An 18256-nucleotide genomic window follows, 5' to 3' on the forward strand; every position below is an offset into this window, starting at 1 on the left:
AGGAAAAAGTAGCTGTTAGGGAGAGAAAGAAAGAGAGAGAGAGGCAGGGAAAAAGAGAGAGAGAGAGAGAGAGAGGGAGGAAGGGGCAGTCCGGGTCGGGCCTGTTCGGCTACGGAGAAGCGTTATCGGACGGATAAAGAAAAGCTCGTTAAGCTGATAAGAGAAAAACGGTGAAAAAAAGTCCATTTCCATTCACACGGAGATTCTTTCTGAACGAATTGCGCCGCCGGGAAAAAGTAGATTTCTTTAAACGGTGAATATCGTCGATCGGCCGCCACCTCCGAGCTGGCCGCCCGCCTCCGCCTCCGCGTCGGAGCAAAACTTTGTCGGCCGAGAGAGAAAGAGCGGGAGAGAGAAAAAGAGAGAGAGAGAGAAGGATAGATAAGTGTTACGCGGTTCGGTGGCCACGGCAGCCCGGTTCCCTGCCGGCATTATGAACCCCTCTTTTCCCGCAGTTTCTTCTTTCGCCTCGTATCGCGGCCAACGGTTCCGCCACGCCGATCAGTTTCACCTAAGTTTTACTTGTCTTTGGTACGCGTGGCAGCTGGATATTGGACGCCTAGGAACTATGGCCGCCGCCGACGCTGCCGACGCTGCCGACGCCGACGTAACTTCCCTAGAAGAGCGATGCGACGGATTTTCCCGAAGATTCGCAGTTTGTCGTTCAGTTAGCGAATTCCCCGGCGCCCTCCCGTCTTCTTCTTCCTCGTCTCCCCTCCTACCCCCTCAAGCCGAACCGGCTCCTCTCCCGTGATATTTAATATATTTCCCTGGGAAATTTCCCGGGCCGGTTTTCCGATGAACAGCAACATTCCCCGCGCCGCGGGAAGTTATCGCTGTTAATAATGTATGGCAGTGCATTAATAGGTATTCCGGGGGCTGCTCGAGCGTCTTGTTTGGGGATTCGGAATTTCGGTGTCGAGCGGCGCCAAGCTGAAATTCATCGAGTTTCCCCGGGACAGAAGCACTTTAACAGTTTGAATCTGACAGGTGGTATTATTCGAATGCCCCGAAAGTCCGTCGAATTTTAACGGGCTGTTTCGGTCGGGGCCGGGCGCCGGAACGCGGGGCTTCGCCCGAAATTTCGCGCGCGCGATTTTTCGAGCAGATCTCGTCTGACACGCGCCCGGGCTCGCGGTCCTTTAAATGTTCCGCGAACGTGATAACCTCGTATCGACGTCGTCGTATCGATAGCGTTCGTCGGAACGTTTCGCGGGTTCGGCTCGCGATGCGGTCGCACCGAGAAGCGCATTGTGGATTTTATGCGGAATTAAAATCGTCCGCGTTAATTCCGCCTGCATCCGCTCAATTTTCTGATGAACGTGTGCGGTCCTCGGTAATCATCGTTCGGTGATTATCTACGGTGTTTTCAAGCACCGACGAAGTACGTTTCTACAATATTATGAGCCGTTTAAAGCGAAAGCGGCCGCAAACGAATTTTTTGATAGGTTGATTTAATATTATTAAATTGTATTCCATTTAATGTTATCAAATCGTATTCCATTTAATGCTAATAAATCGTATTCCATTTGATATTATTAAATCATATTCCATTTAATGTTATTAAAGCGTATTCCATTTAATATTTTATTTCATGCTTTTTTATTATTTTTTAGGTCAGAGCTTCAAAGTATATTATATATACATATTATACACGTGTTATATGTATATATTTGACCATGTATGATTGCTCAAGAACGAGCAATGAATTTTCCAAGAATTTTAGAAGAATGAAAGAACCGCGAACGAATTTTCCGCAGGAATTTTACGAACAATTCCGTTCCCGTTGTTTCGTATCCGAGTCGAGGAATCTGCTCGTTTAGCGTTCGGTGTCTGTTGACCGTCTGTCAACACAGATAATGGATTTTACACGCACGACACGTTTTCCACGACATCTCGCATGCATTGTCTCGTTTCAAAGGACTTCCGTTCGCACGCGAACGTACGGTCGCTTCGGATCCGAACGCTTATATATTAGAAGAAGCCCGAAAAAATCTGGTTTGCCGCGTGAAATTGAACTATTTCGCCTGCAATACGGTGAGAATCGATACGTGCGGCTCTCTCATAGCTCGCGCGGACTCTCCTCGTGTTCCGTTGGTTAATGGGAATCGAAGAACTATTCCCCGCGTCATATCGTGGCTCGAAAAAATGTTAGAAACGTGAAAAATAATTGTCAGATATACGTTCTCTCTCGTGGACGTCTATGAGAATTGTTCAACTTGACGGTTCTTCGAAAGAGACGCCGACTTCGCGTTACATTGGCTGTACAATTTATCGTTTTATTTATTAACGGACGCTTTCTTTGTTCCACTATACGATATAATGCAACGACTGCGATGTAAACAAATTGTATGAGAACGATTGCTATGAATTGACCAACGTTTGCAGTTCGACGAATCTTTGAAATCTTGAAATCGATCTCAGAATCTGGTTGTTACAATATTATTTTATACTTTATAGTTTTCTTTAGTAGTAAAAATATAATTATATTAGTATAATATAATAATATAATATAATATAATATAATATAATATAATAATATAATATAATATAATATAATATAATATAATATAATATAATATAATATAATATAATATAATATAATATAATATAATATAATATAATATAATATAATATAATATAATATAATATAATATAATATAATATAATATAATATAATATAATATAATATAATATAATATAATATAATATAATATAATTATATTAGTATTATATTAGTATATATAATTATATTAGAGTAGTATATAATTTAGTATTATTCGTTTTTGTTACTTCAATTATTCGCTTAGATTCGAAGGTTCAGTTTCGCGTTAATCTTTGTTAATCTATGTTAACGCATCTTCCTAATTTGATTAACATTCGCAAAACGTAAAAACGTTGTCGACGTCGAGCGAGTGAATTCTTCAATAATAATTTCATTAAATAAGATGCTTCGATCCGACGACATTGTCGAGACGGTCGCCGCGGTCAGCCGAGACGAGAGGAACGAAACGGAACGCCACATTTTTATTACCCCGCGACGTGTTCGAGGTGCGCGTCGAAGTGAACAAAATATCGAAAGTGTTTCGTACTTCGTTCAGTTTTATAGTCGCACGAGAGAACGTCCCCGCTGGAAGCTGAAAATTAGTTCGCCGCCGAGCAAATTATAGGAAAACGATGAAAACAAAAAACAAAAAAAAACTGTTGTTGTCCCAAGGTAGCAGTAAATTTGCATTGCATGCTAAACACTGATTACTACCGGATAAAAAGTTTTCAGGGTCAGCTCCGGATATGAAAATAAAGGAAGGCCGGAGCGGGGCAATAAAGCTTCGCTCGGTCGTGACAAGTTTATTTTTGAAATATCGGCCGCTCGCGCTCGCAGCGCGTATCGGCCGGCCGTGGAGAAACTAAGTTCGAACATTCCCATAAACTGAATTAATTCTACGTTGCCCGAACTTGTAATCCGGGTTGTAACGGCGCCCGTAACAATCTCCGTAAAACACTTCGATACACCGGGACCGCGTACGAGTTCAACTTGCGCGTCGGTACGCGAGCGCGAACGTACGTAGAACCGCGATCATGCTCGTCCCGAATTATTTCGGCGGACAGGGCATGCCCGTCGTCTACGCCCTTCGCATAATTGCGAAGTAATGCTTCTTGTCTCCACGAGGAATTTTTATTGCTTATTGAATAACTCGTTTACAACGCGCCCGAACTGCCATTGTTTCGGCTTACACGGATGCCTTCATCAACCGTAAAATTGCTTCGGCGGCTATAAACTGGTGAAGCACTAAAACTTGGAATTTCGGGCCGGCGCGTAACAGTTCCAGTTCACGGGAACCAACACGCAAATTCCAAAATTAACACGAATTTACCGGCGAGTAGAATCCGTCCGCGCGCGACACGCGATTATTTGTTCTTGCCTCGATGTTGCTTTCATTGTTCTGTGTTCATAGAGGTTGCGCGAAGAGTATTTAAATGTCACAAGTGAAACGAAAATTTGATTCAATATTTATGGTTAAATTGAATTAACCAGTTACACGTCATGCCTGAAAAGTAGTAGTGACCATTGGCTACTTAAATTGCAATTTTAATGAAAACAAAAACATATGCTCAAATTTCAAAATGTTCAGAATATTTTGAGGCTAATTTGAGGCGCTTGATTTTCGCGACACCTGAAGTCATTTCAAGTAACTTTTTCCTTTGCGAAAATGCGATCCGCGGCTTCGTTTACGAGTTATTAAGGAAAAACAGTGACCAATGAGAGGCAAGCTTGACTGGCGCGAGGCAGCCGAGCCGATGGGCGGGACTGGGCTTCGCGCGCTCGTTGGCAGGTCCGCCTCGCGCTAACCGTGCTCGCCTCTTATTGGTCGGTGTTTTTTTGTTAATAACTCGTAAATAAAGCAGCGGATTGCATTTTCGCAAAGGAAAAAGTTGCTTCGAATGACCTGAGGAATCCATTTCCGGATTGCGAGACATTTTTGGGATAACCTGTATAGATGCGCGCTCTGAAAAGGAGTCGTCACAGCTAACCGGTTAAATATAGATAATCAGATATTTACAAACAGTTTATTGAGAAAAGTTGGACGCGGAATTATTTGATTCACGACACCACGGAAATCATGCTCGATTCGGGAACGATGCAATTACGACTTCCTATTAAAGCTGAGCCATTGACGTTAAAGATTGCGCGGGTTATCGAATTTTAACGTTATCGGGGATCATTCGAGCCTAATCCGCGATCTCCATAATTTTCATTTCATTGAACGCCGTTCACAAGTTTTCGGCGTTATAAACTGCTATATCGACACCGATATTAATTACGAAGCCGGCGGTGTACGCGCGACGTGCGCATTGAAACTGATCGTATCAATCAACTTTCGGTTAAATGTATCGGATTTATTAAATTAAAAGTTTCGCTTATGCGGGAAAGTAAATCTTGCGTGCCGATATTTTTACGTTCGATAAACTTTCAGCCCCCGGAGCCGAACATCGCGCGGCAATATTCTCTCGTAATGCGAATAACACGAGAAACGCGGCGGTACGTTCGACTAGAGCCCGGTTCCAAATAGTTTGGAAATTTGTAATCGATAGTTCGATAAATTGGAAATTGTTAATTAGAAATCGTAACCGCGCCGGTGGCCGGCGACCCGCGTTTCCCACATTTCTTGTCTTTCCCGGCTATTTTTCCCGAAATCTATGGCTTCTACAAATCTACGGCTTTATTGAATGTGCTTCCGGCTACACCTACATTACACGTTATAAATGCCCCCGGATAAAGAAAAAAAAAACCAACCGGCCAGCACGAATGTATGGAGCTTAAAACCCGTATCTCTCACGTGCCAGACAATTCCTATAATTAATTGCGCCGTATAGGTCGTTCGAGCATTATGATCCTCCGCCTTTTTATCGCGATTTTATCGCTCGCAAAACCGGCGGTTCCGTAAAAAGCGCTCGGAAATCGTATCGCAAATCACGAATATCCATTTGTAACAACACCGTTCTCGCGGATCCGCGGGAATTGTTCAATTAGCGAACCTACGAAATAATATGAAAATCCATTTCTTTTTTCCGATTTCGTCCGTAATAACGGCAACATTGTTCAACCGTTTCCAATTACGTTATTAAATTAGAGAAACAAAGAGATCTCTGAACTATATTTTTATCCGCTCGTCCCGAAATTACTTGCTGGTCCTAAAACAGTCGGTCGAAATCGCTTGTTAACGTTTCTGCATTGTATGATTCATTATTTTAGAACGTATTCGATACACGTAATTGACTGTGCCGAATTATCGCGTTACATCGTTCGTCTATATCGCGTTACTTTGTTACGTTGAAACGTAAAAGCGAAGTATAATGGCTTCGATTATGCTTTACAAAGGCTTTGGAAGTCTCTCGGATCGAACATAAAATTGATACGTCTACAAATTGAGATGTAGATTGAAATATAAATTGAAATGTCTCTGAAAACGTTCAACAATTTTTTTCCCAGCTTTTTCGTACCATTACAACAACCCCCGGAAATTTGATGTACGATCCTTTTTCGGTCGTGTAATTAATCCTCGAACGAAAGGTGTACGGCCAAAGGATCGAAAAGTACGATTCGATACACAGGGTGTTCGTTTTATATAAATCTATATATAAATCTATATAAATCTATATAAATCTATATAAATCTATATAAATCTATATATAAATCTTCGTCATCTTCGCCGGTACAAAAAAAAAACAGTACATTAATCCTTACATTTTACAACACTGAACCGCGGTGCGCGATTCATCGACTTGTAGCACCGTGACATTTACACGACCTTTAAACAATCGGGGTTAACGTGGAAGAAATAGCGTTAATGTGGAAAAAATGCTTGAGAACAAAAATAAGAAGAAAAAGATATAGAGAAAAAAAATTTCAAAAAATGAATCGTAATATTCTCAGCTTCGATCCGAACGAAGTTGCGCTCACAGATTCGTCGCTATCAGCGAAGATAACGAAGATGATTGAATGTGCAGGGACGAAATAAACACCGCGTATATTCCAGGGCCGGAGAACCGTGTCCCCGATAAAAAGACTGACACGAAGGGCCGAATTTAATTCTCCGTGGCGTATAATAACCGCTGCCAGTCTGCAGGAAAGCAGCGGCTGCGGAACCGTTCTTTTTCCTTTTTCTTTTTTGTCTTTTTCGAACATCACGATCGAGCGCCCGGGGACTCTGATTTCGAATCAAAACTGTCTCCTCATCGATAGTCGGTAAAAATCAGGGCGCTATTCGGCCGGGTCGGCGGGCCAACAATGGTGTCGTTGATTGGTCAGTTTCGCCGCTGACGCGTCTAAACGGTCCGTAATTTGTAATCGTATTATAGGTTTGCCGGGGCGATCGATCGATTTTTCAGGTTGTCCACGGGATCGTTCTTGCCGGGTTTCCAGATCGCTTGACGTGAAACTTACGAACCGGCTTCGCCTGGGTGCTCTGGGTGGGATGAGGCGCCGCTAGGGGCGGAAGCGGGACGGGGCGCGCCGGTAGGATTATATCTGTCCAGAGCAAATCGGATTTCTATCTTTTGTTCAGCCCGGCCACACACGGACCAGCGGGGATTTCGGAAAATTCTGCGGAGGAATATCTGGAGATGCCTCGTATTGCCGCGGTATTTCACGGCCGTTTGGAAAAGATTTATTGTTGCTCGAAGAGGCCACGCCGCCGGCTGACACGTCGCTGATTTGCTTGTCAATTATCGCTTCTAATCCCGACCAGTTTTTACCGACCTATTTGGCCCGGCTACCGGCCAAATTAATGGCGCGTTTAATCACACTTTTTCCCCCCTGTAATTAGCTCGTGACTCTTGCTGCTAACGGCTCGCGACCGATTTGCAGCCCGATGTTTAGATGCTGCCGATTTTTACGATTTTTACGTATGCAGTGTCGTTGGCTATGATTCCGTTCGCACGCGTTTCGTTTCACAGGTTTCAATGTTGTTAGGCGAACCCGTAAACTGCCGAAGTAACGATAGTTTGTTTCGATTGCAAGAGAAGTTGTTGGTTTCGGTTGCAAGATAAAAATTGTCTGTTTCGGTTGCAAGATAAAGATTGCCAGTTTCAATTGCAAGATTAAATTTGTCTGTTTTCTTTGTAAGAAAAAAATTGTATGTTTCATATGTAAGACAAGAGTTGGCTGTTCCAATTGCAAGATGAAAATTGTCTGTTTCAGTTGCAGGATAAAAATTGTCTGTTTCAATTACAAGATAAAAATTGCCTATTTAAGACAAAAATTGTCTGTTCCATTCTTAAGGAAAAGAAATTGTCTGTTTCATATGTAAGACAAAATTTATCTGTTTCAGTTGCAAGATAAAAATTGTCTGTTTCAATTACAAGATAAAAGTTGTCTATTTAAGACAAAAATTGTCTGTTCCATTCTTAAGAAACAAAATTATCTGTTTAATATGCAAAATAAAAATTGTCTCTTCTATTCTAGAGAAAAAAATTGTCTGTTTCATGTTTAAGAGCAAAAAATGGTCTGTTTCATATTTCAGAATGAAATGGTCTGTTCCAATTGCAAGATAAAATTTGTCTGTTGCATTTTTAAGAAAAAAAATGGTCAGTTTCATATTTAGAAAAAAAAATTGTATGTTTCATATATAAAACAAGAATTGACTGTTTCAGTTGCAAAATAAATGTTACCAGTTTCAATTGCAAGATAAAAATTGTCTGTTTCATGTTTAAGAAAAAAATATTCTGTTTCATGTTTAAGAATAAAATGATCTGTTTCAACTGCAAATATATTAAATATTTCGCTGCAACTGCAAGGTAAAAATTGATTGCACCTATGGCAACAGACAATGCTCGCTTCAATAATTGCACCAAGCCCGAAATGATGAAATGAAAGACAGCATTTTCGTGACATACAGCGGCGCGTATTTGAAAAATTCTAAAATAGGTTACGCAGAGCAGTTCCAGTGCAAAATATGGGCAGTATCGATTTTTGGCTCGAGCTGATAAATACTGGACATGCTCCTCCCAGGGTGGACAGATAAATACAGAGAGTATTTGTTACAACCTAGTTTCTAGATAACTTTTTCCTCGCAAATACGTGTGTACCGACGTTTATTTGAAATCGTCGTGATCTTTTTTGTGCGCGGGCACGAGTGTGACCGACAAGTTCGTACCGGAGCTTCAAAGACAGGTTCTGTGTATTTTTAGGAACGAAACACACTGGTTTCGCATGTGTGCTCGTAGTAGGTTCGTTGAATATTTAAAGAGATACACGAAGCTCCGGTTCATAAAATAAATAAACGCGAAGAACGATACTTCCGGAACCATAAAGCTTGCATCTGCATCATCAATTTGATACCGCTGTTCGCTTAACCATTGTTTTCATGCAACTGCCGAAAGTCATTAAATGATGCAACGTTCTTTTGAGAGGCTTATTTCCGCAGACGAATGTTTATCGACCGGTCGAGCGTATCCGAATTCAGAGAATCGTGAATTTTAGAAGCTGGAAAATAATTCAAACCAATAACGGCTTCTCCAGATGTGTTTGTATTTAATTGATCATTCGAGAACGAACCGTAAGCGCGTGGAATATCTGCGCTACAGCAACATGATTTATGATCCGCAAGATTCTCGGTCCACCAGGGTTCGAGCAGCCTGGTGCAAGTTGTACGAACTGGAAAATCAATTTTTCAAGTCTGCTCGTGGCGCCCCCCAGTTTCAAAGCGACGAACAATTACGAAGAATTGTCCGAAACTTTTTTTGAGAAACGTTCCTTCGCCTTTCTCGCGAATAAAGCTGCTACGAGCGAATCACAAACTGATCCCCATTTATTCGCGTTTTACGATTTCATAACAGCTCGAGCATAAATATTGCTCCTTCATTTTTGCACTAACGCTGAGTGCCTGGCAACGACGAATTATTAACCGTAGCTGAAATTGCATTGACCGCAGAATTTAATGAAAATAGCTTGCAACGGAATAATTAAACGTTATGCGCGATTCAAACAAACAGAGACCGCAGCAAACATTAAATATGCAGCAGTGCATTTTCTAAAGCGATTACTGATTGAACGGGATTAAACGCGGGGCCCGTTTTAAAATTATACGACTATTTAGAGGAATTATTTGTTCATTCGAGCACGTGCCGTTTTCAAGTAAAACATTGAGCAACGTCGAACCGCGGACTTTCGTGCAGACGAAAAGCCAGTTGCCAGAGATGCGACAGCTGCGTGGACGTTCATTTCGTTCATCGGTCACTTTAATCAGCTGCTCGTGATAAAACAGCGTCTTTAGATCCAGTAAATGTTCAATTCTGGACAAATATTCGTACGCCTTTCAAAAAGGAAATAACTTTTCCGAAATTGTACCGAACGATTTGAATCTGTATGAGATCATAGAAGAGCCAGTTTTCCAGACGATGTGTCAAAAATTTGTTGCAAAAATCGCAGTTGGCTTGGAACGACAGCAACAATCTTAAAACATTTCCAAGCAACAATCTTAACCCTTTGCACTCGGGTGGTGACTCTGAGGCACCACTAAAATTGTTAATTCGCGTTCCAAGATAATTTTTATATTAACGAAGTTTTAATTTTAAAAAATTGTTAGAAGTGTAACTGTCATCACAAGTTATCGCAAGATTCAATTTCATATGCATAAAATGCACTTTGTCATATAAAATGGAAATACCGTAAGTCAGAAAAATGATTTTAGATTTACGGTCAAAATGGCTTCGAGTGCAAAGGGTTAAAACATTTCTCCAACTTCTTCATTCAAGCCTGTGTTTTGTCATTCGATTCAATTGATATTCTCGCAATAACTTTTTCAAGCATTATTTAGTAAGCTAGTTCGTTTAGAGCAGGGATGTCAAACTCGCGGCCCGAGATGAACATTTTTGATGTGAAGTATCAGGACGTAAACAATAATTTAACTTTATATATGTTTATTACAATGTACTAGTCAAAATAAAACTATTTGTTTCTATGAACATTGATTTCTTTTTTTTGCGGCCCACCCAAAGATAAGCATTGTTTATTTGGCCCAAGTTAGCTTTGGAGTTTGACACCCCTGGTTTAGAGTCTCGAAAAAATTATGCTTGCACCTTTCGATGCAATTTCGACAAAGTTATCGCTTCTTCGGACGCGTGTCCAGATACATTTGTCCACGTATGTGTTTCATTCGCTATCTGACACAAATCTATATACATATATATATTAGATGAAGCTGTCATAGTAATATATCAATAGTTTCGTACCAGTCCGTCTAATCTCGGCGGTTCATTGAATCGATAACCAGCAGCAAGTTCGGCTCGAAAAAGGATCCTCTGTCCCGAAACTTCGAACCTCTGTTCCGCCGGCCGACGGCGGAACGGCGGTAAATCGGCCGTGAATTTCTTCGAGCGGGCAATTACTATCCACTCGGTGTTTCTGTTCCTTTGAATTGCGAATTCGCCGCCGGTTGGTAACCATCCCGGCCGCGATTTCGATGATATCGCGGTGTCGGATAACGCGCCTTCGAGATATCGGTTATCGATTACGGCCCGAGGCGTTTAGAACGAGGCGAATCCTTCAACCCTGGCTGGATGCTACGGCCGGTGATAAATTATGGAAGGACTTTGAATTCCATACACGCTACGGGGATCCATATAGCTAAACCGTTGCACGCCGATCCTATTGATCTCGATCATACACGCCCCCCGCGCGCGCGCGCGCTCACATGCACGCGCCTCCGACCGTACTTACACGTACACCTCGTGCACGTCGTCGTCTCTTCTCGCGCGCCTGTCTTCTCCTTTGACATCTTCGCCGTCGCACACGAACCACGTTCTACCCCCGCGCACGTTCATGAAACCGACCGTGTCTCGCCCCGTTACGCATAAACTCGAGGATCGTGGCGGATCGTCCGATGACGGGCTCTCCCGGCATTATCGTCGTCAAAATTCACCGGCGACCCGACAAAAACGCCTCGTCCCCGGCTATGCACGGAATACAGGCTGGCGACCCCTCGCATCGCCGCCCTGTCGAAGACGGTCCCATCGGTCCGTCGAATACGGCTCCGCGGGGATTATTACTATCCTCGCCCTCGAAACGAAATCCAGGCTGAGAACCGGTCAAGATGCTCGCCGATGGTAATGCGCCGCGATCCCTGCACGCTCCTGTCCACACATGTTTGCACACCTCGGGGAATCTAATTGGAAGCTTCGTCATTGTTCGGACGGTGGTATTGTGGATATTTCGGGTTTCGGTTAGGTGTACGGTAAACGGATAAATAATGGATAAATAATGGATAAATAATTGATAATTAAGAGAGAAATGGACGTTCTGGAAGAGGAGATGCGATTATTCGTGTCCCGAGGCTCGGTTTTTTGCGGTGTTCCAAAAAATGTCTCGTAATCCGGAAATGGGAGGTTCCTTAGGCGATTCGAAGTAACTTTTTCCTTAGCGAAAATGCGATCCGCGGCTTCGTTTGCGAGTTATTAGCGAAAAACAGTGACCAATGAGAGGCGAGGTCAGCTGGCGCGAGACGGATGAGCCAATGAGCGGAACTGGGCGATGCTGAGCTCGTCGGCTGGCCCGCCTCGCACCAGTCGAGCTCAACTCTCATTGGTCGGTGTTTTTCGTTAATAACTCGTAAACGAAGCCGCGGATTGCGTTTTTGCCAAGGAAAAAGTTGCTTCTAATGAGCTCAGGAATCCCTTAGTTCATAATTGCATTACATTTTTGGGACATGCTGTTGACAATTGGCGACTGTAAAAATCCACTCGAATAATCGTGTCACCTCTTTTTCATTTACTAAAGATTTGCTTTTGCTTCTTCCTAAAAATGTGTATCGATTATAATAGAAGAGCTAGAGAAACGAATAATTAACATTATCATAGTATTCGAATTAAATTGGCTTTGTTAACATTGCTGTAATTAGGGCAAGTTGCTGTGGTGCGGAACACACTTGGTTATGCTTACAATTAAATACAAAATAGGTTTTCCTTTGTTTCATTCTTAAGCGCGCATTGATGACGATAAAAGTGCGAAGTAAAACTATTGATGAAACGAGCCAATGGTAAACCGAATTCGACAGTGCCTAAACTTTATAAACATAACCGAGCAGCTAAAATCTGCTCTTATCACCGAAAAGAACCCTTTCAAACAGTCGCCGGCGGGCAATAAATCGCGCAGGATATTTTTCCTCCGAGTGGAAAAAAAGCAGAAACCGTTTCAGGAACGGGGCGGAGTCTCCGTTCGGATCTCGGGATCGTTTCTTTTTTTACCACCCTGTAGAACCATCGATGGTCACATCCTCCCTTCGCCGGCCGGAATTTCTTTCAACGTGGCCGACCATATGAAATAGACGTTTGCCACGGACTTTGCGGAGGAAACCGGGGCCGGTTTCGTTCTAGGGCCGAGAGAGCGAGAGAGAGAGAGAGAGAGAGTGAGAGAAAGTAAATCTTCGGTGGAAGTTGGTTCGTTCGGCTCGAGACACATTGCCCGGGCATCTATCAGTTTCTACGAAATTATTGCGTCGTATCGACGGGAAAGCTTTCCACGGGACAATTAAATTCGTGGTTTAATTTAAACTTCCGCGTCGACCGGTCGGCCAGCGACTGATAAATTCTCGGCTATCGTTGTGCGGCATTCTTCAGCCGGTTTCGAATGTTGTCGAACTGTTTTGATCGAGCTGCTCGATTGACAAGTGAAGCACGCGGAACTGTTTGCTCGAGGAACTGATTCTGTTTGCGGAGATCATGGTCCGCGTACAGGATTCATTTAGTTGATTTTCATTAAGCTGTTGCCTGCCGGTCGCGCGGAGTGAGTGGATCGGAAATAAATCTGGCCGCGGCAGATGTAGATTCTCAATGAAATGTAATTGCGAAATCGAACGAAGAACGAGGAGAGTTCAGTTGCAAGTGAATCGCTATTGTTAATGCATGTTCGTCGATCGTTTGCACTCCGAGCTATTTTTAACTCGAGATCTAAAACGTGTTTTCTCACCTACGGTGTTTTCATCGTTTTTCTCTTTCATTGCAATTTTTACGCGCGAAATTCAACCTATTCGCAGCATGCTCGCGCTTTTAATTTTTGCACAGTTCGATCGCCCGATGAACAATCTCAAAAAATGTCGACCAATTGATTTAGACAAATTATATTTGATTAGATTTCGAATATTTGATACAGTCAATTATTCAATTGAAAAGTTAAGTTGTACGATAAGTCGATTATTTTTTGAACAATCGCACACGTTTTGCGGATCCTAAGCGAATTAGAAAGATACAATAGACCATCGTGATAATTAATTTTCAAATCTGAGCAAATAATTCAGTCATACACTTATGGTTAAAATGGTACTCGAAGTACCATTGACCAGTTGTTAAATATTAACAAAAGCGGTACTGTTAAAATGATTTTGTAACACGATATATTATAAACGTGGCAATTTTTTGATAACAGTCAACAGTTTGGATTGCAACAGTAATTCGAGTGCAAAGGGTTAAACGGTGTGCTTCCAAATCTTATCGCCGTCATAACGAAGCGCAATCAAGAGAAGTTTGTTTCTTTTTTCACAGTGCACTGTTAGCCTGCACCGTTTAATCATTTTTACCGCACCGAACCTATCAAGGTTGATACCACGGGCCGCAGGGAAAGTTTTAACAAGCAAATCCAGGCTTAAGTGTTTAAAACTAATTGTCTCGTGTGTGCATGTCAGCCGCATTTATAATCGTCCTGTGAATCATATTCTTCCCGAAAGTTCGCCGGGAGTTTAAGTGGCCCGAGCTTATTGCCGCGTGCTAGTTTTTATACTGTTTTCCATAACTTCCAGCCGTAGATATTAAATATCGATTCAGCTTATACAGGCTCTATTTCGCAGTGGTATAACATTTTCGAAGAAAGTTCGATAATCACGGCGAGCTTCTAAAGAGCAATATATTTTAAACTCTGTAACAACTTGTACAATTACGGTCGATATTAAATCGCAATGAAGTTTCTGTAATCGTGAGAAGTACGGCTTCCTATAAACATCGTATTGTCCCGTACAGTTTCAATTTAACTTCTGTTCACCGGCGGAGTAACATCAAAAGACCGCATTACTACGACGTCGTGCGAATCAAATTACGAACAGAATTGTTGTACAACCGGTGGCGCGTTCTTCGTTGCATACAAAAATCATGCTTCGGAGAATCTTCGTGTGAACTTCAATCTTCAAATCTATGGTAGATTTAGCGGCGAAATTCATTCATTCGAAATTCAATTAATTCGAAATACAATTCATTCGAAATTCAATTCGTTCTATATTCAATTCATCCAATATTCAATTAATTCGAAATTCAATTCATTCGAAATTCAGTTCATTTAAAATTCAATTCATTCAACATTCAATTCGTTCAACATTCAATTCATTCGAAGTTGAATTAATTCGAAATTGAATCAATTTAAAATTCAATTAATTCATTTATTCAAAATTCAATCAATTCATTTATTCAAAATTCAATCAATTCAATAATTCAAAAATCATACATATAAAGGTTAACAAACATGCAGCTTAAGTGTTCACTCACCGATCACTTCACCCTAACTGTTTAACCCATTGACTGCGAAGCCCATTTAGAACGAATCTGTTCTAGACGACACCATTCATTCTTTTTAAATAAGTAAAAAATAACAAACAAGTCCCCGCTTCAAAATAAAATTCGAAATAAAGTTTCTCAAGTAAAATTCGACGTGCAATATTCACAGTGGAATCGAAACTGCAACTTCATAAAACCTATAAAATCCGAAAATAATTTTTCGAATATTCTCATACAAAATCCTCATTATTTAAACATCCTTTAAACTTCATTATTCAGAGTTCCCAGTACCGAATAATATCAGCCGTACAATTGAAATATTTTACGAACTGCGATACAAATGAAAAAAGAAAAAGGCTAATTTGTCGAAAACTTCGAACGCCGTTACGACGGGCGCAATAATCGACAAGCTGGCCCTATCGTGCCTGTGAAAAAAAAAAGAAATCATCGGAATAATAACGTTCGAGGGTGACGCAGCGATTACCGAGCCGTCAAACAATATCGAATATTAATGCTTCCTCCGCGGGTCGGCGGGGCTCGCGGAGAAAACGCGGCTGTCCGGCCGCCGGCGGAGTGTAAAGTTCCGGGGTCCCGGAAGTTCTGTTATTGACTGATAGCCTGTCAACCCGATAACTGCGCGCCGAGTAAATAATTTATCGCGACAGAGACCAAAATGGAGGAAACGAGCCGGCCCCGGCCAAAGGATTTTTATCCCCGGCGAATTGACGTTTCGCCGATAAAGTGATCTGCGAGCCACCGGTGCTCCAACACCGGCGCCAGCAACGCGCCGAGCTCCAGCATCGGTCGGACGGGATCCTCTGCCGTTGACTCGGATATCGCGGCCTCGTTTTACGCGTGTATGTACACATCCCGGCGAGCTTCCGTACACAGACCTCCGGTGATCCTTTTAATTATCGAATCGGCCCCGGGTCCCGAGTCCCGGGTCCCGCGCAAAGGGCGGACCGGCAACCGGTTCCTCCAAGTTAAATATACTTAACGGCTCAGTTACGCTTCCGTCTTGGAAACAGTTCGCACCCTTTATCAGCCGAGCGACGCATCGCGAGCCCCCTACGCCACCCAGCCGGAACAGCAGGCCAGGATTCGAGGCGAACAAAGGGAAACGCGGGCGGCAAGATGCAAATAATATCGTCCCCCGCAGACCCCGCGCTAAGCGATCCCCCCTTTGTTTGTTCGCCGGAATTCGCTCGCTTTAAGAACACCTCTAGCACCCTCCCCCTTCTACTGTTAGAACGATAACCTCGCGATGCGACGCAAGGGCGCACAATTACGCGATATCGCGGTGGCTGGAAGATTTTTCTTGCAACGACAGCTTCGAGGATACGGCGATACAAAAGTTTAGGGTCGCGTGCAGCGAGCAGCGTTTGCTCGCTGGTATTTTTATTGTTGTTATTCGTTTAGTGTTAATTGGGGATCACGGTTTTGGACGGGTATTGCGTGTACAGTGAGGTCTCGCTAATTGATATATGCTCAGATTGTAGAGAAAAATGGACAATTTGGCGAGAGGAGATGCGATTAGGCGGGCCTTGCGGATCGTTTTTATAGTTGGCGATTGTTAATAATTATGAAAACGAGATGTAAGGCCGAAATAATCATATCTTCACGTCCCAAATTGTCCATTTTTGCTTACAAGCTGGAGGAAAATTAGGAAGAATTATATATTCTGTATTTCTTAAATCAGTCAGAAAAAAGCTCAGACAATGCTTTCGGTTTTTTCTTCGTCAAAACAGAATGTTAACCCTTTGCACTCGACTGGTGACTCTGAGACACCGCTTAAGATTGTTATATGGCACAGGGAAATAATTGTTACATTATCAAATTTGTTTCTTTTCGAAGAACTGTTATATAGACTGTGAATTTGATCCACATAAATTGCGCTAATAAATTATAAAAAATGGAAATACCGTGTCACCCTAAACTATTTCTGATTTAGAGTTGAAATTATCATCGAGTATGAAATGCATAGAATTTATGATAAAATTATAGTCTGAGACGTTGTACAAGCTGCAAAGTAACAGAACAAAACAAATCCTTAAGTCTAGCCGATCATGTTATTAGTAGAACATCTCGTTCTACAAGATTTAATTACAAAGACCCGTTAATTCGATTTTTAAAAGTGCAAATAATCTTCTCCGACATTTTTCCCACCCCGAAGAGTTCACGTTAGGACAAAAAGAGACGCGGTATCTGTTCCATAAAGCATTCTCATAATCGTGAGCTGAAGATAGATTGCGCACCAGCTGAGAAAGTATAATAAAAGTGGCATGTTTTGCAGAACCGTAAATCCATCGGAATATTTGAAGCGGTGAATTTAGGTTGTGCACAGGGTAAAGAGAAAAGATAGAAACAGCATCTTGTTCGCAATCGTAAGCCATCGGAATATTTGAGGTACTGAATTTAGCTTGTGCACAGGATAAGGGGAAATAATAAAAATGGCATCTTCGTCGCGATCGTGAGCCGTCGGAATATTTGAAACGCCGAAGCTCGATTGCATACAGATCGTGGCAAAATAATAGAAAACGGCAGCGGCTGTAAGGAGGCGAAACGTTGTACATCAGGACGGTTTGAGCGTTAATATTCGAGATAGTTGAGATTGCTTACCGTTTCCTCCTTCCTCCTCGCACTGTCGAGGGCCGTCGTGAACCAGGCCCATTGACCGAAAGGATCTTCCGTGTTATCGATCGTGATGGCCGCCGTGCGATGCAGCATACGGTTCTTCGTCACGTTCAGCCACAAATTTGTGTTGAGGAAGATGATTCGATACTTTTTCGAGCGCTGCTCTATCGTGTAATATCCGGCTGTAACAAGTGTTTGAAATCGTCGAGTGAGTTGCCAGGAGCTTATGTTCGACTTCCCTCCTCCTGCTCCTCCGTAATTTTCTACCCTCAACACTGCCGGCCCCGGGTATTATTAGCTTTTTATTGGCCCGACAGAGAAAGAACTCGGTTATTCCGCGAATAAATTTCGAATTACGGAATCGCGCCGTTCTTGCGAAAGTTTCGGCTGGGATATTAAGGTTTCTGGTGACTGCGCGCAAACATCCGGCAAACTGGTTATTGGACAAATACTTGCAAAGCGTTGGCTGTCGGATCACAGTTTATCCCGTTCGCGGTGTTACGCCCGACCGTCTTTGAAAACCGGGGGGAAGGGATCGGGAAACCGTCCGAAATTAATTTAAAACGCACAATTGTTCGACGTTGAA

General features: G+C 42.5%; 1 protein-coding gene across 2 annotated transcripts in view; it reads right to left on the reverse strand.

Annotated features, from left to right (window-relative positions):
* The window catches only part of LOC117228811 (acid sphingomyelinase-like phosphodiesterase 3b), a 115141-nt gene that overhangs the window by 13969 nt on the left and 82916 nt on the right, over positions 1 to 18256 (reverse strand). For both annotated transcript variants that reach the window (XM_033484826.2, XM_033484818.2), the window contains exon 6: positions 17656 to 17852. In XM_033484826.2, coding sequence (XP_033340717.1) covers positions 17656 to 17852 — 197 coding nt within the window. The remainder of the gene's footprint in view (positions 1 to 17655; positions 17853 to 18256) is intronic.

Source organism: Megalopta genalis, chromosome 3, assembly GCF_051020955.1.
Source record: "Megalopta genalis isolate 19385.01 chromosome 3, iyMegGena1_principal, whole genome shotgun sequence".
NCBI lineage: Eukaryota > Metazoa > Arthropoda > Insecta > Hymenoptera > Halictidae > Megalopta > Megalopta genalis.